We start from the raw sequence: 26,839 nt of genomic DNA, 5'->3' as shown, positions 1-26,839 counted from the left end.
GAAGGTACTTCTAGGACATTTCTTACGACATACTAAACTATGATGTTTTTGACTGATGGATATACTTGGCAAATCTTGAATCCAATACCCGGACTATCCGTGATACGAAGATGTTTGTGTCTAAGTTTGTCGAAGCAGAAATCAGGCAGTGAAATGAAGATGCTTTAAAAGTGTCTTAAATACTTTTATTAACTTCTTCCAAAGTGCATGACAGTAACAAGTCCTGAATCAAATGTAATGAGACCTGGAATGTATGAGAGCAATGATAACTGCTAGTACAGGCTAATGCAAGAAGAGAAACACTGAGATGCACTTTTGTCCTTTTAACATTTACTCTATCCATCAAACAGCAGATGGGAGACGACTGACTGCAGACCAGAGCGCATTCTGACTCATGTCTCTGTCTCTAAAGTGAAAGATGCTCCCCGAGGATGGAGGCGATGAAACCCTGCAGGCAGGTGTCCATCACGTCCTCGCCGTCGTCATGATAAACCCAGCAGAGAACAATCTGGCGTCTCAGCATCTCCTCCGAGGACTTCAACAGCATCGTCACTTCCTCCCGCTTTAACTGAATTCTGTAGAAGCAGCGTCAACCTGGAATCTGAAAGCAGCTCAGGTGTGACGAGGCTGCAGTAGAAGCTTCCTCCGGGAGCTCGACGTTCGGCCTCGATGGCGTCTTTAGCGGCCGACTGGCACAAGATGGAGGATTCTGGTGTCCGGTAGCAGCTGCAGGAGGAAAGTGTTGACATGAGATAGAGGGAATTTGCTCAACATCAAGTAAAAATGGTGAGATTTCCATAAAAAAGATGCTCCTAAAGAACAAGAGCTGCACCGTCAAAGCTGTGGTTAATGCTAAATGCTAACATGCGGATGTTTGTTTAACATCTGCAAAAATAAACTGAACTCAAACCTTAAAGTCTTATTGCAGTAAGACAGAAGCTTCACTCAGAGCAGCAGAGGGAATCTAAGTGACCATTTGGATGTCTTTTCATTGCTACTCTCATGTTTTACGATGTGATATTTCTTTTTTAACGCACCTCCGCTCTTTTAAATCTTCGTGGTTCAAGTGTTGGAGTTTAACATGTAAATAACTGCTACGAATTTTTGTAATAAGAATAAAAGATTTACTAGAAATGCCTTCAGTTTTTTGTCTTTGTAAATCTAAGATCAGACTTTAATAATCCTGAAGGAAGTTCCTGTGCTGAATACTGCTCAGAAAAAAACGCCTTGAATTAAAAAGCAGTAAGATGTAAGTATGATACGTTGCTAAAGTCAAATAAGTAGCTAGAATAGAACAGTAAAAAGTAATGTCCACTAAATGGTGATTTGTAGGAGCTCAGAAACTGGTGGACAAGGTGGTCTTTATATTGCTATTAGTTGTCTTCATGTTGAACTTTACCAACATGTGAGGCTGATACTGTCCGACTGAATGTCTCCATCCATGTACCTGAAACTGATCATTCAACACATCTCTAGTCGTTGGTAAAACTCACCTCCAGTCATTTCAGGAGCTGCAGATTTTCCACTTTAACGTTCACCTGGACACCGCTGAGCCCTTCCTCATCTCCACTTCCTCTCCGGAAGCCAGTTTCCTGTACAGCTGCGACAGTTCGTCCTGCTGCGGCGCCTTCGATTCAGGCGTGGAGGGAATGTCGAAGTCTGAGGACACCTGAGATGCCGACGGTTCGTCCTCGAGGGTTCTGGTCGACCCGTCTCCTCGTTGCTGCTCTGGATGGAGGATCAGGGTGTCGGGGAGACTAGAGTCCATGTTCTGGGAGGAATGGTTGGACAAAGAGGCGGACAGAGTCAAGCTGAAGTCGTCCGTGATGTCGGGGGTTTCTTCGTCTTTGTCGCTGAACAGCTCGGGAGTCTCAGATCCGCTCATCCTGGAGGACTGTGATTGGCTGTTCTGGCTGTTGTGGCTGTTCTGGCTGTTGTGGCTGTTGTGGCTGTTGTGGCTGTTGTGGCTGTTCTGGCTGTTGAGGCTGTTCTGGCTATTGTGGCTGTTGAGGCTGTTCTGGCTGTTGTGGCTGTTCTGGCTGTCGGGCAGCATCTCCGTGGTGAAGAAGTCGTCCCACTTCGGAGGCTCAGAATTGGCCGCCACGTCTTTTCCTTCATCTTCCTCATCCTCGTCTTCGCCATTGGACTCGGTGCAGTCGACATAGTTGCAGCTAACAGACTGAGTGTCGGTTAGCGTCACAGCCGAAGGTTCCTCCACAGAAACCGGAGGTGCTGTGGTCTCTGGGAGGTTCTCTGAAGTCAACACAACAAGGGAAGTTTACCAATAATGGTGGTAAAACTTGGCTTTTACAGTAAAGACATAAGATCTGGTGTCAGACGGAAGCTAAATTCTCAAACTCAAGACAAACTGCAGATTGACAGATGCGTGGACTCTATTTATTTTATTGATAAAGATGAATACTAGAGCTTCAGACCTTTTTGAACGTCCTTCCTCAGCCCCATCTTCTTCCTGACTGGAGCCAGATCCAAACCTTCAAACAGCTCGTCCTCACTGTCCGAGTCTGAACGTAGAAACACAAACGTAAACCTGACTACGCCGTCCCAAGAAACAAAAACACAGTGACAGACAACAGTGACTTGGTATTAAAGGATTACTAAACCATGTATTGGTGTTTTATGGACCTAAACAAACACAGAAACAGGTAAAAAACTAATAATAGCTCCTGTCCACAGGTACTGCTGGTCTACTACAACCCAAGTTCAACATAGGCTGCGTTCCAAATTTAATTATCTGTTTAACTTCACATACGTACTACAGTTACCCTCCCTAATCATAATGCAGTATGTATACGACTGAGACGTAGGACTCCGTCATAATAACTCACTTAAAACTTTGTCTGTCTATCGGCTCAAACTCGTTGATACTCATGTGGGACAACCTGACTAAACAGAGGATCGTGGGTCAGGGAAGTGTGCTGCCTTGTACGCTTATATTTCTACATTTGATGGACGTACCATATGTTCTTGTAGCGCACTATATCGTACGGATGTATGAATGTTGGAACGCCGTCAGAGACAACTAGTACAACGGGTCACCTGGTCACAGTAGTTTAAATAAAGACTCTTAAAAGTGTTTCCTAAAGAGTTAGTAAATACTGACGTTAGTGCAGGTGGTTCAGTTTTTAAAAAACAACTAATACCTGCAATAGCAACACTTTAAGTTACATATGAGCCTGTATATGAACTTGAAACTTCAGCAGCTCTGCAATGCATTAAGAAATAAATCTACATTCTACATCCAAGTTCCTCCTTCATGTTCTACTGGTGCTCAGGAACCTCGTTGTTAAGCTCTTAACCAACCAGGACGCTGTTTCTGGATCTCTGGGACGGACTGTTGATGTAATATCAGCACGAAACAACTGATCGCTTTGTTGTCATCAAGAACTACTTAAAATTCCAACACACCCCGTCAGAAATGCTGCTCTCTTTTTACGACATGTAGCAGCAGACAAAGGATTGGGTTTAGGTTTGGATGATTCTTCATCTGGACAATTTAAAGAGTCGCTGAAGACTCATTGAAAGCGTCGCCTTGTATTTACTGTCCTGTGAGTCAGACGCTCAGCTCTGAATGAATCGTAACATTAAAAGGTTGTTGTTGTGTTTGTGTTACCGTATGTGGGTCGCTCCGGCCGGCTGCGCTTCAAGACTCCCAGAGGTTTGTAAACGAACGCTTCCTGATCCGACGGTTTCCTGCACATCAGCTTCAACCTGAACAAAGTCAGACATTCAGAAACTCGGCTTCGTCTGATAATCGTTTAGCTTCATAACGATGCTACAACACTACGATATTTTATAAATAATCTGCTAGAAAATCAATTACTGATTGATCAGTGATCGACCCGGACTCACATCTGCGTGACCTCCGTCAGCGTGCGACCGATGGGAATGACGCTGGGATGGATGTTGATGGGCTGAAGATACGTCAAGAAGTCTCTGAGCTGACAAATAACAGAAACATTAGAAGGTTTTAACGAAACAAATACATAAATAAACTGGTTTACTTTAACCAGATGCTGACTACATTAAATATCAGCGTTAAGATTCTACAAAAGCCAAACAAATCCAAAGAATCCTTCACTGGAAAATTAAATTTTTATTTTCAGAACTGATTCAATATTCATCTGAACTGCTTTTATTTTATTTTATTTTAATGCACCAAAAATACAGCAGCTGCTCTTTTTATTCTATTTTATGTCAAATTTTAAGCCTCCCAGCCTCAATTGTTCCACATAATTTATTTTACAATTTAATTACTTTAGCGACTGAATATTCAGCTTGTCTGCACATTTCTTACACTAGTGTATTTTATTTTAGTCTAATTATTTCACTAACTGGAATAAAGTCTATTCTCTGCAGCAGATCTATTAGAAATTTGAGCTTTTTCCTTTGACTTTTGCCTGTTTGTTGAATAAAATCTATAAAATACGAAACTCTTTTTGCTCTTCAGGTAAATAATTCAGCATTTTTCACTTTTCTTCGTACATTTTATAGATAAAAAGTTTAATTTTATTCCATTTCCTTGTTGCTTTTCTGCGTATTAAGTCAAACTAATTCACAAACACTTGATAGAAAAAGTGTCTCTCAGCAGCTTTGCTTTGGAGAAAGTTTGTGAATGTGTCCTACAGTTCTTCTAAAAACCTCAACCTAAAAAAAACAACCCATAACCACCAACCTCTGAGTAGGACGAGTGGAAGCTGAAACAGGCTCGGTATGAACTGGCTCCTGTTCTGGACAGAAAAACAGCACAAACACACGTTTAGCTCCTAATACATCACATTTAGTTCATCTTCTATTAATTATTCAACGTGAGCTCCTACTTGATGATGACGTTGGTCTTCTTGGTTCTCTCTCCGAACCACATGGTGGACGGTTTGATGCTGATGATGCGAAGCGGAGTCCCGTCGGCCGCCGAGCAGCCGCAAGGAAGCCTGTTGCCCTGGAAGAACTCGTCGTCCTGCATGAAGACCCAGAAACACACAGACAGTCTAATGAATGAACGTTGAAACACTAGACGGGGCCTCGGTCCTTCCTCATGTGGTTCTTTGCACCATTTAAACCCAGAGAAGCTTCCTGGATCTCGCTGCACCTGCTGGGTCAGAGCTTCAGAACTTCCTTCCTCCTCCTCTGGAACATTTGGCAGTTTGTCAGCTGCATCTGCTGAAGCAAAGCTCCACGTACAAGCTTCTCAAACACAGCAACAGCTCGTCAGACGAGGTTGGTCGTACCGTCATTAACGTCCATTCTGGCAGCTTTTAAACAAACATTCCTCTGACTGATTTACTGATTGATAATTCAAGAGCTGTAGACTTCAGTTGGTAAGTTTCTGGTATCGTGACATCACAGTCATCACATGAACACACATCTAGTTAATTAATCTGCAGTCACATCTGAATGAATCCACGAGGACATAAAAGCTTCAACTGTCTAAACGACAAAACATCATTAATTTAACACCCAGATGAAACCAAAAAAACTCCACATTCTTTATCAGAAGAGGCTTTTTACAGAAATAAAATGTGAAACCGTGGCTCTGTTGGACATCTTCACCCAACTCAACCCAGAAAACACTCATCTGAGACTCAGCACTTCTGTGTTCTTGTACAAGAACTAACTTTCTGCACCACCAAAGACTATTTTTCTAACCAGGTGGATGATTCCATCTGGGATCAGAGAACGACAGTCTCAGTTAATTATCTCGGATATATCTGGAAAACCATTTTAAAACTCCACAAGTCTGTTCAGCTTGGATCAGATGTTCTAGAAATGCTTTTGTTTTCCTGGTACAACTTGTCAAACTTACTCAGTTATGAGAGTTCAACAAAAATGACTTTCTGTCCACTTTTATGATCAAAGCTACACACGGTTCAGAATTATCACTAGTTGACTTCTGCATTATCAGGTTTTTTTGTTTAGGTTTACATATTTCAGCTCGACCATAATCAGAGGTGATTCGATCGACTCGTCCAGTTTTATAGATTCTGAATCGATGACATGATGAGAAACAGCAGTGAAGATTTCAGGTTTTTATCTTTATCAGTCTCTGAGAAGTTGTTGTTCAAATAGACTCAAACGTTTCTCAAATGTGCAGAAAGCAGGTCGACGGGCAACAAGAGTACCTCGGAAAACACTCAATATACGGAGCTAAAACGTCATGGACACTATTTTAAATAGTTTATAATAAAGAATGTTTGAAGCAAATCAGAGAAGAACTGGATGATTTCAGAAGGAACAACTCTTGAGTAAAGTCCTCTGAAGTGACGGAAACTCGACTGTTTTCGATACTAAATCTTTACCTTGGGGTGTCGACAGGCGTGAATCTGAGTCCGGCGGTCGGTTGTGACGTAGCTCAGGATCTCCGGCATCTTCTTGAACATGGCCAGACTGTTGACATGGATCTGCAGGAACAAAGGAAACAGCAGAAAGTAAAAACAGCTTCACCTGAGCTGTCACACTGCATGGATTTGTACACGTATGAATACTAATTTGTGTTCTATTTTTTTGTTTTCTGGCAAAAGTCAGACTCTACTTTGCCTGGCAGCTCCATGTAAACAAGCTTCCTGTGTTTGCTGAAGGCGTCGGTGCTTCACCTGCGTGTTGAACTCGTCTCCCAGGTTGGTAAACAGGTATTCGTATCCGTACGCAGCTTTGCAGTTGAGCCACACGACGTGATGCGGACTCTGGCCGATCCAGTTTCCGATGAGCTGCGAGATGCCGTTTAGACACACTTCCTGTAAACACAACGTTCATAACGCACATGTAGGCATGTTAGAAAACTAACTGACATCACGTCGAAGAAGTCGTCGGTGAGGCTGCATTTCAGACAAACAGTCAAAACATTGAGTGTAAACCAACATGTCAGATCATCTAGAAACAGCAGCTAACTGTGTTTTATTCCTCAATAGTTCTTGTGCAGGAATCACCACCGATCGACTCGCTGAAGAGCAGGTACGACTACAATCAACCAAAATTTTCTTTTGTTGATAGAGACCTGCAAAAATATTCAAGTTGAATCAACAAAAACTGAAAAGAAGTTGTAGCCAGATGTACCTAATAAACTGGCGTCTTAACCGTAGAATTTATTTTGTGGATTCTTAAAACATCTTCCAGAAATCACACTACGGATGCAAATTTTGAATCATTTTCTTTACCAACAATCGCCGGCATAATCAATCAATAACCAACTAATCAATACCAACATCGTTCCTCCTTATATTTGAGTCGACGGATACGTTGCATCATCGGCCACAACACGGGCTAACGTGAATAAGTCACTGACGGCGCCAGTTTGAGATCCAGTTGGAGGTCATGAACCTCCTCAGAGTCTCTGTCATGGTCTCGTTAAACTCCCACAATGCTCTCTGCTGCCACCATGAGCTGTAGTCTGAGTGACGCCTCCTCTGGTCTCTACAGGATTAAACATGAAGAGGCTCCACCTGGTGGAACAACCAGGTACTGCAGCTGGTCTACGATACGTTTTCTGACATGTGCGACCTTCTTCTTTTCCTATTAATGTATGTTTAATTGATTAAATTATAAACATCATCCCTAAACCCCACAGATGGTAAATCTATGTAGCAACATCAGACTCACCCTGGTGGGTATCTGGTAGAAGCGCGGGTCGTAGAAAGTGGAGTCCAGATAAACGCTCTGAATGTCTTTAACTCTGTGAAACACCAAACGGTGGATGATTGAGCTTAAAGGAGCTGTGACGATGTGAAACTCAACACCTGTATTTGGGACCTACCTGCTGCCTGAGTGCAGATGTTCCATCCTGGACGCGTCTCCGGCAGCGAACCTGAAGTCGCCAGTGTACAAGACGTTACCGCGGCAACCCTCGAACAGAAACCTGCACAACAAATAAACAAACAAAACATCACAACAGCTTCTCCACACGGTCGTCCTGTTGATAAAATGTTAATATCTTCCGCTGTTATCTTGTAATAATTAGTTCATAAATGGACTTTGTTCAGACACAACAGCTAAAGCAAACAGAACTCTATGAGGACAGATGTATGTTGTCTTATGGATGATAAAGGAACGCTTAGATGTGACTCACATGACGGAGCCTGGACAGTGACCGGCTGCCAGCAGCGTCACCACGACCTCCTCTTTCTGCCACGAAAACACCAAAACAAACGACTCAAGTTAAGTTATACAGAACATTTAAAGCAACAGCTGGTGGAACAACACGCTGCTTAAGTTCAGTTTAAGTTCATTGCAACTATAATTTCATATTTTTGTGTTTATTAATATTTAAGTTTAATAGACTCAAGGCGCTGACCCATGTGATCTCTCTACTGATGCATCTAAAACCTTAAAACTAGACAAACTAAAGTCACAGCAGAGGGCGGTCGGTAAATACTTCGCCTGACGCTTCGTCCACGAGAGAAATCTGAGTCGGACTCTCCAGCTCCAGAGGAACCTGAAACAAATAATAATCAGGAGACATGATGAGGAAACTAAAGTCCAGTTTCTGTTCTTTCAACACGTGATGGATTCAGTCTGAAGATATAAATAAAGGACTCACGATGTATTCCTCCCAGAACGAGTACTTTGGATTGTTCAGCAGAAGCTCTTTGGTCACGAAGGAGCAGTAAAGTCTGACGGTACGACTGGAAACAAGAAACAGCGTTCAGGTTTCTGTAGTTTATCGTTCATTTAAATTCATGTTTTATTTTCCTACTGATGACTCGGTTTTTAAACTCACAGTAAGTTTAGTAAAATGTGTGAATTTATTAGACTCATAGGGGTTTATTTTTTTATTTTAACTGTTTTTTAATTACATCAAGTTAAATAACAAAAACACACACAAACATGGATATTGTGATTTTGAAATATTTTTACTTTTTATAATTCAGATAATTATCATTTAGATTTTTAACAGATAATTTTAACTTAATTTCTACTTTTTTTTTTTTTACACAATTTTAACGTATCTCACAAGTTTGACTTTTTAGAATTCCCATTTAGTATTCTAGCCGTCATAGATCATAATGTTGACCTGTTATGACTCTTATTTCAAACTACATAACTAAATAAGTGACGCTGGAATGAGACGACCTCGAAGATGAAAAGTTGAAAATGAAACTTAAGCTCAAGTTTGGTTCGTCAGTCTCATGACAGTCTTGTTTTTGGCATTGATGCTCAGAATTTATTGGTTTATTTGCACAATATTCAGTTTTTGTCCCAAATTTAGACTTTTTATTATTCAAATTTAATATATTTTGACTTCTTATAATTCTGTTTTAGTGCATTTTGACTTATTATTCGAAAATATTTTTTGTAGTCAGTCAAATTCAGACTTTTTATTACATTAGATAAACTATACTTCTGACATGTTATCTCATAACTGACAGAATTTCTTAATTTTGACTTGTTAGGATTTTTTAAACTCACAATTCTGGCTTTTTGTACACAGTACAGTATGTTTTGATGTTTTAATTTCATAGTTTAGACTCTTTATAATTGCATTTTAGCCACGCTCCACATTTTATCTCATAATTTGAACTCTTATCTCATTACTTAAACTTTTATTTGATCATTTTCACTTTATGTAATTCTGATTTTGTGCATTTTATCTCCTTAGCTGTAGCTCATTTTGACAATTTAAGTTAAATTTTGATTTTTTTTATCTCGTAATTTTGGCTTTTAATAGTTCTGACTTTATATCTCACAGTTTTGTCTGTTTATCATCATGTGTTCATCACTTTTTAATCTCACAGTTGCAGCTTTATGTCATGATATTTAGATTAAAACTATGTCTAATCCATAACTCCAGCTTGTAAATCTAAACCTGGACTTGTTGTCTCTTAATTAGCTTATTCTTATAACAAAATCTGACCTACTGAGTAAAAAACAAATATTAATTTATCATCAGCATGTCTGTTTATCTGGACCAAAGTGCTTTATATTTATTTTTAAAGGCACAAATGAGCCTTTGTAGGTGTTTAGTGTTTGCTGTGGTGTTAAAACTTGCTGTCAGAGAGTTAAATTACAGTTTATTTAACATTTTAGATTAAAACCAGACATTTAAATTAGAATAAATATCAACAGCGTTCACCTGAACTGCAGCTTCCTCCTCAGCAGAGGCCCCTTCAGCCCCTTCATGTGGTCTATTGACAGTAAACAGGAATTAAAGTCACTTTAAACACTAAACGTTATGAACTCTGAGGATGCTAGCTAGCTGCGGCTCACCTTTGTGGCAGTGCGACAGGAAGTACGCCCGGGCATGTAGGTTCTCCCGGTCGAACCGGTCCAGAGACACGGTCGGGTACTCCTTCATCCGCCCCGCGAACGAACTCATGTTTGCCGCCGAACCTGGAGCCGATTTATCCGGAAATGAATCATGAGTTTGTTCCGAATAAACGCGATAAACTCAGAGGAACATCTCCGCCGTCAGGTTGTTTGTTTGTTTGTCCCGCCCACAGATTCAGTTCTTCTTCTACGGTCCTTTAAAGCTGCTCTTCTTCTACGGATCATTACGGGCAGAGGCAGCTGTTCTTCCTCTACGGCTATTTAAACGGCAGTTCAGATGACATCACAGAAACAGCGCCTCCTGCTGTTCACACTGTTTTCTTCATAATTTCAGTTTCTAATAGTTTTGACTAAACTGAACTTTTTAATTCATAAATGTAATTTTATAGAAGTCTGGTTTAGTCACTTTAGATTTTTTATATCATTACTTTGAGGTTTTATTTCACCATTTGAACTTTAATCTGCTCATTTCGCCCATTAATCCCATTATGCAAGTTTTATCTTGTGATGTTTAATAAGTCACATGTTGTCAAACTATATATCAACAACATCTTAACTTACCATCTCACAATTTAGACTTTTTGTGATTCCACAATGGTAAATTCTGAGTTTCTGTTTCTAGATTTTGACGTCACATGACTCAGTTTTAACCAACTGTCTCACATTATAATTCCACTTTAGTCACTTTGCTGAATTTGACTTATTAAGTCAGATTTTGTCATTTTATTTCAACATTTTTGACTTTTTCAAAATGTTCTTTCTCAGTTTGAACTTATTATCTCACATCTTTGACTCAGTGAGGTCTTTTTTCCATTTTTATATGAACATTTTGACTTTTAATAATAAGTCACGCGGGTGACAGCTCAAATTATGATGTGATATGAGGCTCTCAGGCATTATGTATTGTTTTAAAATATTTATTTTCTTGTAGCTCAGATTGTCTCCTTTAACATCTGTGTCTTCTGTTTGAGGTGCATGTGGCATCTTTTCATTCTGTGGGGTTTTTTTTAATAAGACTTTTCTTTGGTGATTTTGACTTTGTGAGTTAAAGTTTGAATCAAATGCAGCCTTTTTGTCTCATAATATAAACTTTTATCTCATACTTTTTAATTTTTTATTATTCTAATTTAGTCAATTTGGACTTTTTATTGCATTATTATAACTTTTTATTTCTGAATTTTGACTCAGTAACTCAAATGTAATATTTTCATGTATGATTTTGACTTTTCATGATTCAGATTTAGACTGTTTATATCATAATTTGCAGTAAAGCTCGCTGCACTACGACACTTTTCTTCAACACATCTGTATTTCAGCAGCTGTTTTCTGCCCCAGAAGCATCTTACAGTAGATCAGCCTTATTGTCCTTCAGCAGAATCATTTTAAAAACCAGTTAAACTTTTAAATAATCAGTTTTTCTGCTGGTTCAGAGACATTAAAGCTCAATTAAGAAGCCACAAAAGGAGCCTCAGCTGAAAGCAGCAAAGAAGATTAAATTAAAGAGGAAGAAAATCAAATTCTGCCGTGTTTGTTCTGGATGATTCTTAATTTGTTCGCGGCTTTTAGTTTTTAATACTTGGTTTAAACAGCAGAAACATTCTTGTGTCCGGCCGCAGACGTTAATGAGGACGGATTTCACGGCTGTTCACTCGTGACCGCTTTGAAATGTGACTGAAGTTTTTCCTTCTGCTCAGTTTAATCCGTCACACTGTGGACATGTGACCCGACATCAGGCCCAGATTAGAAACACTTTCACCGCTGCTCTCAGCTCAGATTTATTCAACCGGCCTGATGTGACACAGCGACGCTGATTAACTTCTAATTGAGACATAAAGCTGTGATGATGCTTTTCTATCAGCATAAATCACAGTCAGTGAGTAAAACAGTGAATATAAGCTGAGAGAAGAATCTAAACTAGTCACAGTTTGTGTTGTTTGCTGAAACTTTCACACCAAACTCTCATCATTTCATGTTTCTGTCAAAGTTAAACATTAAACTGCGTCTACAGTTTCCAATAAAGACATAATATTAGAACAAGCTTACATTTTATGCTTTATTTATTGTATTATGGTAACACATTTATAAATATTATTAATATTATTTGAATGTTTGGGCTTTAAAAAAAAATTCACCATGATCTGATTTTTAAAAAATTATTATTTTTTTATTCTTATTTTGTATTTTTATTATTAACAATAATAATGCATTTTTAAAATTAGCTAAAATATTGAATTATTAAGGTAAAGTCTCAACAATATTATTTATAATTTATTAATTAAAATGTTTAGGTCAAGAACCTAAAACATATTAAATAAAACATATTTTGCACATTTATCTAAATAATAAATAATAAACTTCACAACTCAGACCACAATATTATATGAATTCTACACATTTGTTTGATTAATTTAAAGATTCAGATTTAATATATTATGTTAACCTACTTAATGAATTAACATTTTAAGGTGAAGACTCTAAAACAGTATTTTTACATAAATTTAAATATGAAAGTGAACAACCTTCAGTCATATTTAAGATATAAATTAGTGCTAAATTACTATAATATTATTCACTAATATCGTACAGCTTTACCAAACTACTTTAAATATTAATGTTTAAACCCTGTAGTTTTATTTATTATATTTATTATATGACTTAATGAAGTATTAATGTCCCACAGGATTAGAAATAAACACCAATCTACCTAAATTAAGTTTATTAAACAAATGTACCTGACTAATTTAAATATTGAAGCTAAGACTCCACACTGTTTTTATTATAGAAATTAATTAACTTCAAACTTAAAAGACTCTCGGTTTAAACTAGTTGGATATTTACAGTTCATGTTGTTGTTAAATGTCTTGTTTTTTGCACTGACTTTGGTGGGCCGCAGCGCTGTGATGAACTCGCCTTTAACAGCTCCAACTGCAGCTCCGGGGCTCAGAGTTGTGATTTATTCATAAAATTCATCCTTATTTTGTAGTTTATAATATTATTTGATCGCAAATTTAGGTGTCGTGGGTCAGAAAGTGTCTTTGAGTCGTTTCATAAAGCTGACCGCCGGTTATAATCCGCAGTTAAATGTCCTGATTCTTGAACGGACTCTGGTGCGGCGCCGCTGTCGGCTCAACGCCGCCTGACGTCGCCTTTAACGGCTCCCAGTGGCGCTGCCGGGCTTATTGCCTTTAAGAGCGACCCTCCTGCCCGCCCGCTTCTCGGAAGTTTCCTCCGCGGCGGCAGCGAGGAGTCACACCGGCGGAGCCCCGGAGCCCACCGCAGCCCGTCAGCCCCGTCCTCCTCACCGGATCGGTTCCCGTGGATCGGCCGGGCGGCGGTCGGTTCGGTTAGCTTAGCCTCGTTAGCTCGGCCCGGCGGGGCTCAGGTTAGCTAACGTCGGTGCAGGTAGCTGTTATCTGTGCGCTCGGTGTTTATGCCGGTTTAATTACACCGACACCGACGTGTATCGCCGGGATTTCGGTGTTTTCTTCCTCCTGACGACGGCGGACGGTCGGTGACACCGGGGTGAGTGAACCTGGACGGCCAGCGGCCGGTTGGGGGAAACTTGGAGGCTTTTCTCGGCTGCTGTTAGCATGAGGAGCTACATGCTAACGCAGGAGATGGATGATTATTGCTGCGTCGCTGCCTGACTTTCCTGCTAATGCTGCGTTTATAAACTACATCTGTGTGTGTTTAGCAGAGGACGAGCTCTGTTTCTGCTTTATTTCTGTATTAATTTACAGTACTGGACACCATTAAACTGTCAAGTCACTCAGACAGAAGGTGAACCGGGAGGCTGAGACGTTTTAAACACGTTTATCTTGATTAAAAAGTGATTAAATCAAACCTGAAACCAGTTCACAGCAGTTTAAAAGCTGGTTTAAAGAATTCTGACATCAAATCGTGACTAATACTTTAATTAAAGACCGTATTAGACACCATGAAGCTGTCAAATCACTGCAGTAGAAGGTGAATAGTGAGATTTAACCATTTTCTACACGTTTATCTTGATTTAAAAGTGATTAAATCAAACCTTAAGCAGAACGATGACAGTAAATATTCTCTATAACTGTAACCAGGTGCCATTAAACTGTCCCTGTACTCAGGTGGAGGCTTCATAATAAAACTGAGCCGTTTTCTTTACATTTATATTGATTAAAAGGTGATTAAATCAAACTTTAAACCAGTTTAAAAGCTGTTTTATAGCATTGTTATAGCACATATTCTCTGTAACCGGCTCCTTGAATGTGAATCTGCTGCTTTTATATGTTTTAATAGAAGTATAAACTGAATATCTTTAGTTTTGATTTATTGATTCTCCGTCTAAGACACACAGAGTGTTTATAAAGGACTTTAAAGGATCTATTAGTGATCATTTTACTGTATTTCTCTATTTTAGACAGCGTTAGACACCAGGAAACACTCATGTCACTCATGTAGGTGTTAAATAGTGAGGTTGAGCCATTTTCTTCATGTTTATATTCTCAAATATTACTTTAAATAAATATATTAGACACCAGTTTTATCCACAACCCAAAACTATGTATTTCCTGTTTATTTTACGGTGTTAAATATTCCAAACTGTGGCGGGTGAATAGTGAAACTGAGCTGCTTTCTACGTTAATACTGGATTAAAAAAGAAGTTAAATTACATTAAAAAGACACCTCAGACCAGTTATTACCAGTTAGATAGAAGATTTATTTAATAATCAACAAACCAGCTGCTTTAAGGTGAATTTCCTGTTTTTCTGTCGCCGTAAACGGAGAATCTTTGAGTTTTTAACGTATTTTCTTTGAGGCTGATCCATAGAGCCACAAATAAACGTTAGATCTCGATTAATTGATCAGTTGTTTGTCTGTAAAATGGTGAAAAAGGTAAATTGTTGTGTCCTAAAGCCAAAGATAACGTCCTCAAAAACCAGGAAATTGAAGATGAACAAAAAAAAGTCTGTTAAATTATATTAAATATGAATTTATTCGCCTTATTTTCGCTTTTAGCTGTTTTTATGTCGTTAACTTTGACCTAAACAGTCGGATACTCGTCAGTTTTGTCATTAAAATGTCAGAAAATTTGCTTTTTCCAGTTTCTCAAACGTGTTTATTTGAAAATATTTAACTTGTGGGCTGAAATCTAAACACAGCACATCGGATTGTTGGTGATTTTTCACCACAGTTTCAATAAATTGTCGATTAATTTAAACAATAATGAACACAGCTTAAATCAGAATCTAGAGACTATTTGAGAATTACATTTATTCATATATCTGTCTTTTAAAGTCATTAAATGATATTAAAAGTCAATTTATTCATCTAATTTTCAGTTTTTTCTGTATTTCCTTGAGCTGAAACGTTGATTTTTCTAATCAAAATGTCAGAACCAGCTTCCTACATGTGTATTTGTTGAATATTTTCAGGTTTTTAAAGCCTTTTAGCAGCTTTTTGTCGCTGCTGTGTTCTAAAATAAAAAACCCGACTGATCTAGAAAGTGCATTAATTGATCATTTACAGTCAGATCAGGTTGTTTTCTTGGTTTCTAGACGTCGTTTGGGAGCCAAACGTCTCGTTCCTGCTCTGGTTTTCAGGGTTTCTGTAGGATTCAGGATATTATTTTCCAGCTCGGTGAAGTCACGGGTGTGTTTTTAAGAAGCCTACTGGATCACAAGGCCGAGCAGGAATGTGGCTTTAGGCAGGTTCACTTCATAACGAAGCTCTTGTTTTGTGCTGAGGAAGCTCTGCGAGGGTTTATATTTCCTCTCCTGCCACCGTCTCACCCGCACAGGAACAAACGAGCAGAACAACGGCAGAGAAAGGAGGATTTTTCTATCGATCCCAGACGTGTTGAGGCTTCATTCTCACGTCACCTCCATCCTGAACGATCCTCCGTGAGAACGTTTAGCGTTTAGTCTGTTTGACGCCTGAAGCGTCTGAACTTGAGACGCCTGCAGGTGTGCAAACAGGAAAAGGATGCAGGAGGTTAGCAGCAGTGAAACCTGAAGTGTTTTCTGCTCTGCATGGAGAGAAGAACGTTTCCATCTGCTGTGAATCAATACGAGAGGACGAGGAGGCTTTCAGACAAGATGCACGCTGGAAATAAATTATGAAAGAAGCTGTAAAATTCACGCTGTATATAGACAAAAAAAAGCTGTAAAATTAGAAGAGAAAGGTTAGAATACTTTCAAAAACTGTGAAAATAGCAGCAAACATCTGGAAAACAAAACTTTATTTAGCTGATTTAAATGCAGTGAAACTAATTATTATAAATGAACAGATTTAGTAAAAACACAGATTTTTATTCACAGTTTGGGGGAAAAAAATTTAAGGTTAATGTAGAAATTTATCCTTTTTTTCTGTTATTTTATTCAATGTTATCTGTAATTTAACAAAACTAATAAAACCTGGAACAAAAATCCTTAATATACATTTTTATTTATTTAAATAACAGCGAATATCTTTAATTAATTTTATTTTTTTGCAATTTAAATACAATAATGTAATTTAACAGATTTTCCATGTGGACATTTACAGTTTAAACGTTTAAATTAATACATTTTTTGTTACTATTATTTCACTAAATATCATCTTTAGCTTAAACTAAACGGGAAAAATCTGTAAAATAGCAGCTTAAAAAAAACTTTATTTACCATTTTTTAAATACTTAATATACATTTTTATTTACTTTATTTTTTTTTTTACAAATATCTTTAAATTATTATTATTTTTCCTGTGATTTAAATACAACGGTTTTATTTAACAGTCAAACGTTGGAATTTTTTTGTGTTTTTAATCCTTAATATCCTGAATTTTTCTGTCAAATAACTGCAAATATATAAAATAACAATTTGGGCTGAATAAAACCCTGATATTGTTGTAAAATATATTTTTTTATTGTCTGAAATCTCTTAACGTCGAACTTATTTACCAGAAAAGATGAAAAGCTTCTCGTTTGTTGGAATTTAATTGTGATTTAACGTCTTTTCCTGAATCAAGCTGCAGAAAAGCAGCAACCAGCAGCATAAACATGGTGTTTGTTGTGACTCTTTGCTGCTCTTTGAATGAGGAAGTAAAACGGACGCGACTCTTACAGTAGAAATGCAAAAATAAAAACAAAGCAGATAAAAATCCGGAGCAGCTGCTGCAGATAAACTCTAAACGTGGCGTCTGGTGAAGAAAGTCGGCCGTGATTTAAACTTCCTCTTTCGAGATGGAAGCTGCTGCGGTTCGTTATCGGCCCCAGAAACAGGAAGTGAAGACGATTAAAATCAGTCTTCTGGTGAATCTGAGAGAAAACGGCCTCAACTGTTGGACTGTAAAATCACAACAAGTGCTTTATATTAAAAAGACGTTTGACTGAACGCTGGAGGCTGAAAATACGAGTCAGTTCTGTTGTCTGTGGGTTCATAAAACACCATAAAACAGTAAAACGACGTCTCCACGACTCGTTTTGTCTGATTAGAGACGTTTGATTTACTTTATGTGAGACAGAAAAAAATACGAAGCAACAAATCAAAATAAATTAATTATTCGGCAGCTGTTATTTTAATTTATATCAGAATTTTAAATCACTAGAAGACAAAAAGGTCATTAAATATATTTAAATGTGGAAAAAGTAAATACAGTAGAACAATATCCATGAAGCAATGATCAATTAAAGATCCATTTGTTTAAAAATATAAAGTCAGTTTGAGAGTAGAAATGTTTAAACTGGACAGTTTTTGTTTTTTAATGTCAGATATGAGAAGATATTTGAAGAAAATTCAACGTTTATGTTGGATTAGAGTTAAAAAAACTTCATTTCTGAGTGATTTTACAACTTGTTTTTGTCAACGAAGCTCCAATTAGTGACGAAGAATTGATTCATTTTCTTTATTAATAATAATTATCGATTAATCTGTTGATTAATTCCATATTCAGATGTCAAGAAAGTGTCCGTTTACCTTCACGTTTGGTAAATATTCTGATCTGAGATGCTGACTTCTGCAGATTTTTAGCTTTTATTTGCTTTTTTTTGTGATATTGTTGGTGTCAAGCTGCCATCGTTAGAAAATAATCACCCAGATTACACCATTAACCAGCCAAAATTGTAAAATCATTAAGAATCGTTGAGTTTTTAACTTTGTGAGCTTAAAAATCACTTTATTGGTTAAGTTAAATATAAAAATATGCAAAATAAAATTTAAAAAGTTGCTTCAATTGAAGCTCAAAGGCCCAATTAATCTGCTCTTTAGTTTTTCTGTCCACTTAATATTCAGTTTATATTAATATATGATCAAAATTCTCCTTTGAGACGCTGAAATCTGCAAATATTTGTTGTTTTTTTACTGTTTTTTATCAAATAAATGTGTTTATCATCTGATATCGTTGAGTTTTATCCTTAATATTTAAACTTATTCTGTAAATTTGTCTCATTTCTTTGTAGAAAATCACTTTATGTTGACATCTGTAGTTTTAAACGTGTTGAATAAATAACACTGATTCGACTGTTTGTGCTTTAAAATATGACTAAAGGATGATTTGATGAGTCAAACATCAGATGCAGGTTTATTTCCCGGTGGATTAACTCGCTGATTAAGTTCAGTTTGATATTTATTTATTTAGCTGTGAAACCCGTGGATGGATCGCTGGTTTGTTGCTTCATGTGCCGTTTATGTTTTAAAGGATCTGTTCAAACACCCGTCAGGCTTCTGTTTGTTCACATTTAAACTGGTTTTTCTCAGTTTATCTCAGTCAGGCTTTAAAAAACACAGTTTTCTCTTGTCTGCATTCATTCTGCTCCTGTTTTTGAGTCACATGCTATTTATTCTCTATTATTGTCTGTTTATGACGTTCATGCAGCAGAACTCACATCTTAAATCACTTTTTCTTATTTCTCTTTGAGCCTTTTTCACCTCTCAGCTCACAGAAACTGTTTCAGACTAAAAGCTGCATCTTTAATCTTTTATACACTAAATGTCTGTTTGTTGTTCTTCCAGGTGCGTAGCGAAGCCTCACCTGTCTGGACAGTCCCGGTCGTCCCTCCGTCATGCTGCCTCGGCTCCGTCGGCGCTGACGGAGGCGGCTGGATTCAGGCCGGCGAGCATGCGGCAGCGGCCCGGAGCGTCCAGGAGGCGGCGTCGCTGCTGAGAGGCCACCGGTCGGCGCTGGGAGCGAGTCTGAGGCGGCGGCGGCGGCGGCGATGGACGACTTCACCACCAGGACGTACGGCACCAGCGGCCTGGACAACAGGCCTCTGTTCGGGGAGACCTCGGCCCGGGTAGGACCGGCACCGGTGCTGCTTTTATTCACTGTTTGTGTCTCAGTTCAGCAGCAAAGACAACAAATAAAGAGTTCATGTGCAAAAACAGAAAACTGCAAAAACAGAAAACTTGTTTTGTTGTTGTTTACTGGAGATAAAATCAGACTGAAGCTGAGCAGATGTGACTCAGTAGAGACGACAACAATAGAGATAAGTTAAGTTTGATGGGGTTTCTAAAGGTTTGTGGAGACGGAGTTATCTGTTATTATCTGTTATCTGTTTTTGCAAATGAACTCTTCAAATATTCAGTTTAAAGACCAGCTGTAGCACAAACACCCTAAAAAAACACCTTATTACATTAAAAACCATTTATTAGCAGCTGTTTAAACTTTATTTTTAAAGACTAAAGCTGGTTTTATTTTCTAGTTTTAACCAAAGCTGACTTCCTTACCTTGTTCCTTTCATCTCACACATATTTACTTTGATTTTAAAACAAAAGCTCATTAATTTCCTCATTAACAGATCTCTGGGGACTCTTGTTAACGGTGGATTAATCTACGTTTGTGCTGCACTTGATGGCATCAGAGGAATTATTAGATATATGGATGTTTCAGGTTTTGGTCGTTGAGCTGCTGGATTTAATCAGAATATGTAGCTCGATATTTAGATGAAGGTTGTTTCTCGTGATTCCTCATTGAGCTGAGAAATGTTAGGTGTTCATTTAACTTTATAAAAAGTTGTTTTTTAATCTAATTCAACTTGTAGCGTCCAGCTTGATGTTTGTTGGAACTGAAACCAGCTTTTAAAGATCATAGTTCTGTTGTCGGTGCTGCAGAAACTAAACAATAGATTTTCTTTTTAAATCTTGAACATTTTATCCCACAAACTCTGTAATCTGTTTATTTTGCTCATCAGAGGTAGAAGAAGTTCTTAATTACGACTTTTATTGCCGCATTTGATTCATTTTTCATTTAAAAGTGAGTCAGTATCTGTAAGAGAAGCCGTTAAAATCTTATCGATGTTCGTCACTAACTGGATCCCAGGTTGGTTTTAAAATACATCAAATCTACAATGATACAGGCTTCATCCTTTAACGTGACTAAAATCAGACGTTGTTTTGTTAAATCTAACTGGAGAACTCGACGTCTTCGTCCTGAACCTGAAGTCCTCAGTAGTCAGTGAACGTGCAGCGTCTTAATCAGATCGCTGTGAGCTGTAGGTTAGCGCTCAGAGCGTCGTAAACGTCGTGTTTGTTAAAACTGGAGTTTTAAAGTCGTGTTTTTTGTTTTTTCTCTCTCACAGGACCGGATCATCAACATGGCCGTGGGCGGATTCACGTCAGTGGTTGTTCTAGTGAGTAAACAGAAATGGTTCTGCTGGTTCACGTCGACTGGAACCAGAACGTCTGAAAAGCTTCAGAAACGTGGCGGCAGAATAAAAACGCTGCTGCTCATTAACGAGCTAACGAACTCTGATGCAGCTAGTTTATTATAGAAGACAAAAACGGTAATAAAAAGGGTTATTACGTATAATAATTTAGGTGTTTTAATTAAGACTTTGATCAGAAGTTACGGGTTTGGAGCGACTCAGAGTCTTAAATCCAGACGTCATGCAGCTGATTTTTAGCTTCACTTGAACCCTTTAGTGAATCATTTTCAAGCTACAAATCTGTTTCTGAGTCACTCAAACTCTCTAAACGTCTTCCAGACTTTGCAGACGAACTTCAAAAACAATGACTCAACTGTTTTTACTTCTACTTTCCACTTCCTGTCTCTGTTTCCTCTCCTCCGCTGTGGTTTATGACTCTACAGAGAAAATCCTGCAGTTTGTTTATTATGACGTGACGCCACAAGTCAAAGTTTTTTTTTCCCCCATTTGAGCCGAGTCGTTGATTATTTAGCGTCTGCTGATAGCGGACGCCACTTCTCTGGATAACGGTTAGCTCCATGTTAGCGCTGTGGTTGTTTAGCTGGTGAAGGGGCATCATGTCAAAGACCTACATGACTCCTAATGACCTCCAACCAACAGTGTGTCTTAAAACAGCCCAGAAAGAAAGTCCAGAGGGCTGAATCTGTATCGTAAGGTATTGAATTATTGATTGGTTTACTGTATTATTAAGAAAACTACGACACCTGAATGATAGCAGATGTAAACAAATGATCTGGTTCAGGTTTGTGCTCATATCCATCAGCGAAAAAGTACTTTTAAATCCCCCCGATCCAGACCTTTGAGACGAGGATCGGGCCGTCCAGAGTCAGAGCTGTTCTCAGGTTGCTAAGCTAAGTGTTCTATCTGTGTGTTGATTTAACCGCCGCCGTCTGTCTGTCCTCCAGGTGACGGTGATCGGCTCCTTCGTGTTCCCGTCGCTGCCTCCTCGGCCGCTGAACATCTTCTTCGCCGTGTGCATCCTGCTGGCCTGTGGCTCCACCATCGTGCTGGTAACGCCCAGTTTTGTTCACAAACGTTTTAACCCCAAAACCTGCCGACGGGTTTGAAACGACAACCAGTAAAAACTGCTCGTATGTGGCGGTTCTGTCCGGATAAACGACCAAATCTGAGCTTAAACTTGGGATATTTTCATGAAATAACTCAAACTTTTGCCAATAATGAGCCATTTGTACCAGATCCTGTAGGAAAAAAAACTAAAAGTCGACGCTTCTTAGCGCAACAAAACAAACCACGACTGACTCAGCAGTCAGTTGAACTGCAGGAAGTGTTTCATCTTCCTACAGCTGATCAGCTGATCAGGTGGAGTCGAGAGAAAAAAGTAAATAGTAAAATATTTGTCGTATGTAGAGAATTTTCTCCAGTTTTGGTAACACCTGTGGACACCTGAGGGAGGTGTTGAACTTGTTGATTACAGATTTTCTAATTTTTTTGTAAAATAATCAAAGACTTTCAGGTTTCGTTTCTAAATTTTTTTAAGGATCGAAGTCATTCTGCACTAAAGCAGCTCTCTGTCCTTCTAGTCGTAGTCGCGGCATTTTTATAAATGTGTAGAACTTTTTATTTCAGAAGTATTTTCATCATTAATTAAATCTAAAAAAATTAATGATCCATGTTAATTCTATGAAGCGTCTAAACAACCTCAAATGTTCAGTTTATGCCGACATACAATAAATATGATCTTTAAGACGCTGAAACCTGCAAATATTTGAATTTTTGTGCTATTTTTTTTCTGCTAAATTAGCCCAATACATGAGATTAGTTCAGCTAATCGTAAGAACTGTTTTCTTTTAGTTTGCGTCTAATTTTTGTTGTGAAAACTCGGCTGGTTTATGTCATGAAATGTAGCTACTAAATGCTGTACTGAATCCCTCTAACGGATGGTTTCCCTCCTCAGATATTCTGGTACCGGCAGGGCGACCTGGAGCCCAAGTTCAGGAACCTGATCTACTACATGCTGGCGTCCATCGTGCTGCTGTGTCTATGTGCCAACCTCTACTTCCAGGACGTCAAGTGAAGACGACGGCGAGGAGGACGAAGGGACGACATGGCCTCGAGTCACGTGACCAAAAGAACTCGTTTTTATCGCACACTAACTTGAAGCTGCAAAGGATTCTGGGACCTGAAATTTTAAAAAGTGGTTCCGGTGGGACGAGAACCTGTCAGACTTTTGTTGGTGCCGACTTATGCAAACGCACTGGACTCAGTGTGGGAACCATGACGAACTGTGAGAGGCCACGGAGCCGGACCGGGCCACCGGAGGACCGGACCGCCGGAGGACCGGCACACGAACGATCGGATCTACAGTCGCATCCTGAGGAGAGCCGAACCGGTTAGTTGTTGTTTTAAAAGGAAAACTTCTGGTTTCATCGTCTCAAACGCAGACGTTCTCTCGTTTCTTACCTCCTCTGTGACAGAAGATCTTTAAGTTTCTACAACTGACCGACAGTAAAGTCTGATCCTGAAGCGCTCAGAGGACGGTCTGGATGTGAGCGACGCAGCAGTTAAAGGAAAAATCCGCCCTTCAAACCTGAGATATCTTTATGAATCAAGTGTCTTTTACAGGATTTTCTTTGCGCTCAAGTAGCTAATTAATCATATTTATACCTTTTTAAACAGAAAGAAGCCTCCAGTTGGAGCTCTGCCTCCTTTAAGGCCGGATTTGTGGAAGTTTTCTTTAGAGAAAATTCACAAAATTTGAAAAAACTAACAAATAATGTTTATGATTGCACTTTATTGGAGATGAAAACACCTTTTTCTGAGCACCAAACATGGCCGACACAATAATGATAATAAGTTTTTTGTGATTTTGATAAAATATCTTGATTTTTTTTGTTCTTTTTAAAAACCTAACAAGCCTTCAGAGTTCAGAGGGTGAAAAACAACACGTTTAATGAGCTTTAAGGAGTTTTCCTCTCCTAATATTTCACCATTTTTACACCAAAGTCACATTTAAATGGTGAACGGCAGAATGAAAAACTAGAAACATGTCGTTTTGTTGACTTTAGATTTAATAATTCACGTCCACGTTAGATGTAAATAAAGTCCGAATTGTCCCAAACGTCTCCTCCAACCTGCTGCATTCAGGTGGACTCAGGAAATATCAGTTTCTATCATTAATCTGCTGCTTTTCAGGGTTTAACGGGCGGATTTTTCCTTTAAAAGTCGTGAAACACAGCAGCCCTCCTGTAGCCTGTAGCTCAAACTAGCCGACAGCAGTAGCACATCAGCGTTTGTTTTCTTTCTCTGCGTCTTCACGTTGTCTCGCCCAGAAGGTTTTCTAGAAATCAGAGCTGAACAAACGACAGCGACGGCCTGATTCTGGCCCTGAGCGACGCTGGACGACACTTTAACCACAGATGTTCTTCACACTCAGGCCGGACGGTGCACCGATGAAAGCTTCACACACAAACTTTGTTTTTTTTTTTTTTGCACTATTAATCCTGTTACTTTCCAAATCGGAGCTGGAGCTTCACGTTTTATTCCATCGTAAATGTACTGTAGGTCTGTTTTATCAGGACAAACGTCTGCGTGGCTGCTTTCAGCGAGTGGTTTGGTTTCTCCACGTTTTGATCACACAGCGAACATCTGCAGCCGTAAAGGTCGTTTCTGTCGAAGGATGAACGCAAGAAACTGTGTTTGTGAGCAGATGAGCTCCAGAAACAGTCTGGAAACGAAGCTGTTTTTAACTGTAATCAACGTTTACTGCATCGGAAACATGCAGCAGTTTCTCTTTTAAGTGCAGAGAAAATGTAATTTGTGATATTTACAAGTGTCCTGTTGGTAAAAAACTTGATGAAAAGAACTACAAACATGTCTTCCAGTTACATCAACGTAATCTATACAACAACAATAAAACTACCTTTCTAATATTGTGTATCCAGAACTCCTGGTTTTGTTCTGAACTGACTGTTTCAGTGTCTGTAGCTTTAAATGCTGCTGAGCTGCTGTTAGCTCCGCCCCCTTCAGGAAGAAGACTCCCTAAAGGTCCCGTATTGTTTCCCTTTTTGGCAAATTAATCAAAGTATTTTAAAAAATAAAATAAAAATCAGCTCAAAATACAACAAAGATTTTAGATTTCATCTTGACTGTTTTATGGGCTGTTAGCTCCGCCCCCTTCAGGAAGAAGCCTCCCTGAAGGTCCCATATTATTTCCCGATTTCACAAATAATCAAAGCCTTTAAAGTTTTCAGCCTAAAATACAACAAAAATGCTTAATTCGTCATAATTGTGTAACTCCTTAGTTTGTTCAAAACGGGCTTTTTCAGTGTCTGTAGCTTTAAATGCGGCTGAGCTGCTGTTAGCTCCGCCCCCTTCAGGAAGAAGACTCTCTCTGAAGGTCCCATATTACTTCCTTTTTTGGGAAATTAAGCCAAGTATTTAAATTTTTTCAGCTCAAAATACAACAAAGCTGGTAGATTTCATCGTGACTGTTTTCCTCCTGAGTTTGTTGTAAACGGGCTGCTGTTAGCTCCGCCCCCTTCAGGAAGAAGACTCTCTAAACTTCCCATATATTACCTGATTTCGCAAATAATCAAATGTTTTGCCTCAAAATACAACAAAAATACTAAACTTCTCCATAACTGTGTAACTCCTAAGTTTGTTCTGAACTGACTGTTTCAGTGTCTGTAGCTTTAAATGCGGCTGAGCTGCTGTTAGCTCCGCCCCCTTCAGGAAGAAGACTCTCGCTGCATTTGTGATGTGAGAAAAGCAGGACTTTCTATCGCATCTCAGTTTCTCCCCGAGGATCGTTTTCACATGGAAATGTCTCTGAACTCTCAGCACAGATGTAGTTTTTAACTCGCGTTTGGTTCAATTTGTCAGACGGTTATAAAAATCACTGTTTATTGATTTATTTCAACGTCTCTGTAGTGACTGAATTATGGTTTCTGAGCACAGGGAGCAGGAGAGAAGCTAAAAGACGGAAACAGCAGCAATGAAAATATTTAAAAAACTTCCACTTTTAGCTATTAAATATTAAATTAATCTGCAATTAATTAATTTTAGGTGATTTTTGTAAGAAAATTTGATTAAATTCTGTCATTATGGGGTTTGTTTTCCTCTTCTATGACAATAAACTGAATATCTTTTTTAAAAACTGAGATTTTTTTTTACAATTTTAGAAATTAAATTAATCTGTCAGTAAAGAAAAATAATCAGCAGGTTAATTAACAGTGAGAATAATCGATATTTGCGGCGCTAAAGTTGAATTCATGAGCAGCAGGTTGGACCTTAACATGCATCCGATGAAGAAAAACAAGAAGTTGGAGGAACTAATGGATGTCAGTGTTTTCACCTGAAGGAGCCGATGGTGTTAAATAAAGAGAATAAAACGTTTTGACCTGAGCTTTGCAGATGAAACGCTGTGTGACCGAATCGTAGAGAAACAATCTGATGTTTTCTGTACCGTCGACAAATCTCACGAGAAGCAGCAAAGCGTCCGTCTGTCTGGAGGCTTCAAAGAAAGCTGCTGGCTGAAGCTTTTACCAAGTCAAAGTGTCAGAAGAGCATCTCATGGGGACTGTTTGAATCAGCGGGGGAGTTTTTCTACACAAAGGAACAAGACCACGAGCTGGTTGGTGTTTTTCTTTCTGGGATTTGTCGACGGCGGTTCGGTGAGTCGAAGCTTCAAACCGCTTCGTTGGTTTTTAGTTTCCGGACGCTTCGAGTCGAAGCGACTGACGGAGGACACGGAGAGCCGACCTCGCCACGACTTCAGGATTGTCAAAGCCATGTGTTTCCTCGTCTTTTTTTGTATTTAATATTTTATGGAATAAATAATTGTGTATCCTGAATGACTCGTCAGTTTTTCTGCAGCAACAACAAAACAACTAAAACTAGACTTTGGTTCAGGAGCAGCTTCTGTTTATAAGTTTAGAAAATCAGTAG

The 26,839-nt window shown here is 38.7% G+C and overlaps 2 protein-coding genes across 2 annotated transcripts; one reads left to right on the top strand and one right to left on the bottom strand.

Annotated features, from left to right (window-relative positions):
* Nucleotides 1-160: 160 nt before the first annotated feature.
* dclre1c (DNA cross-link repair 1C, PSO2 homolog (S. cerevisiae)) lies at nt 161-10,431 on the bottom strand. Its single transcript, XM_008291653.1, has 17 exons — nt 10,216-10,431; nt 10,082-10,133; nt 8,549-8,633; nt 8,384-8,443; nt 8,078-8,133; nt 7,766-7,867; nt 7,612-7,684; nt 6,609-6,749; nt 6,315-6,416; nt 4,839-4,975; nt 4,694-4,748; nt 3,871-3,959; nt 3,632-3,729; nt 2,436-2,522; nt 2,018-2,253; nt 1,494-1,906; nt 161-726 (listed from the first exon to the last, which is right to left on the bottom strand). The coding sequence occupies exons 1-16, from the start codon at nt 10,322-10,324 to the stop codon at nt 1,535-1,537; spliced, it is 1,854 nt and encodes a 617-aa protein (XP_008289875.1). The 5' UTR covers nt 10,325-10,431; the 3' UTR covers nt 161-726; nt 1,494-1,534.
* Nucleotides 10,432-13,504: 3,073 nt separating this feature from the next.
* tmem243b (transmembrane protein 243, mitochondrial b) lies at nt 13,505-24,822 on the top strand. Its single transcript, XM_008291652.1, has 5 exons — nt 13,505-13,797; nt 19,242-19,522; nt 20,807-20,857; nt 21,838-21,942; nt 22,848-24,822. Exons 2-5 carry the CDS (start codon nt 19,445-19,447, stop codon nt 22,965-22,967), a joined length of 354 nt encoding a protein of 117 aa, XP_008289874.1. The 5' UTR covers nt 13,505-13,797; nt 19,242-19,444; the 3' UTR covers nt 22,968-24,822.
* Nucleotides 24,823-26,839: the final 2,017 nt, after the last annotated feature.

This window comes from Stegastes partitus, unplaced genomic scaffold (genome assembly GCF_000690725.1).
Source record: "Stegastes partitus isolate 25-593 unplaced genomic scaffold, Stegastes_partitus-1.0.2 Scaffold753, whole genome shotgun sequence".
Lineage (NCBI taxonomy): Eukaryota > Metazoa > Chordata > Actinopteri > Pomacentridae > Stegastes > Stegastes partitus.
Note: the sequence above shows the minus strand (reverse complement) of the source record. Positions and strands in the feature narration are given on the sequence as shown.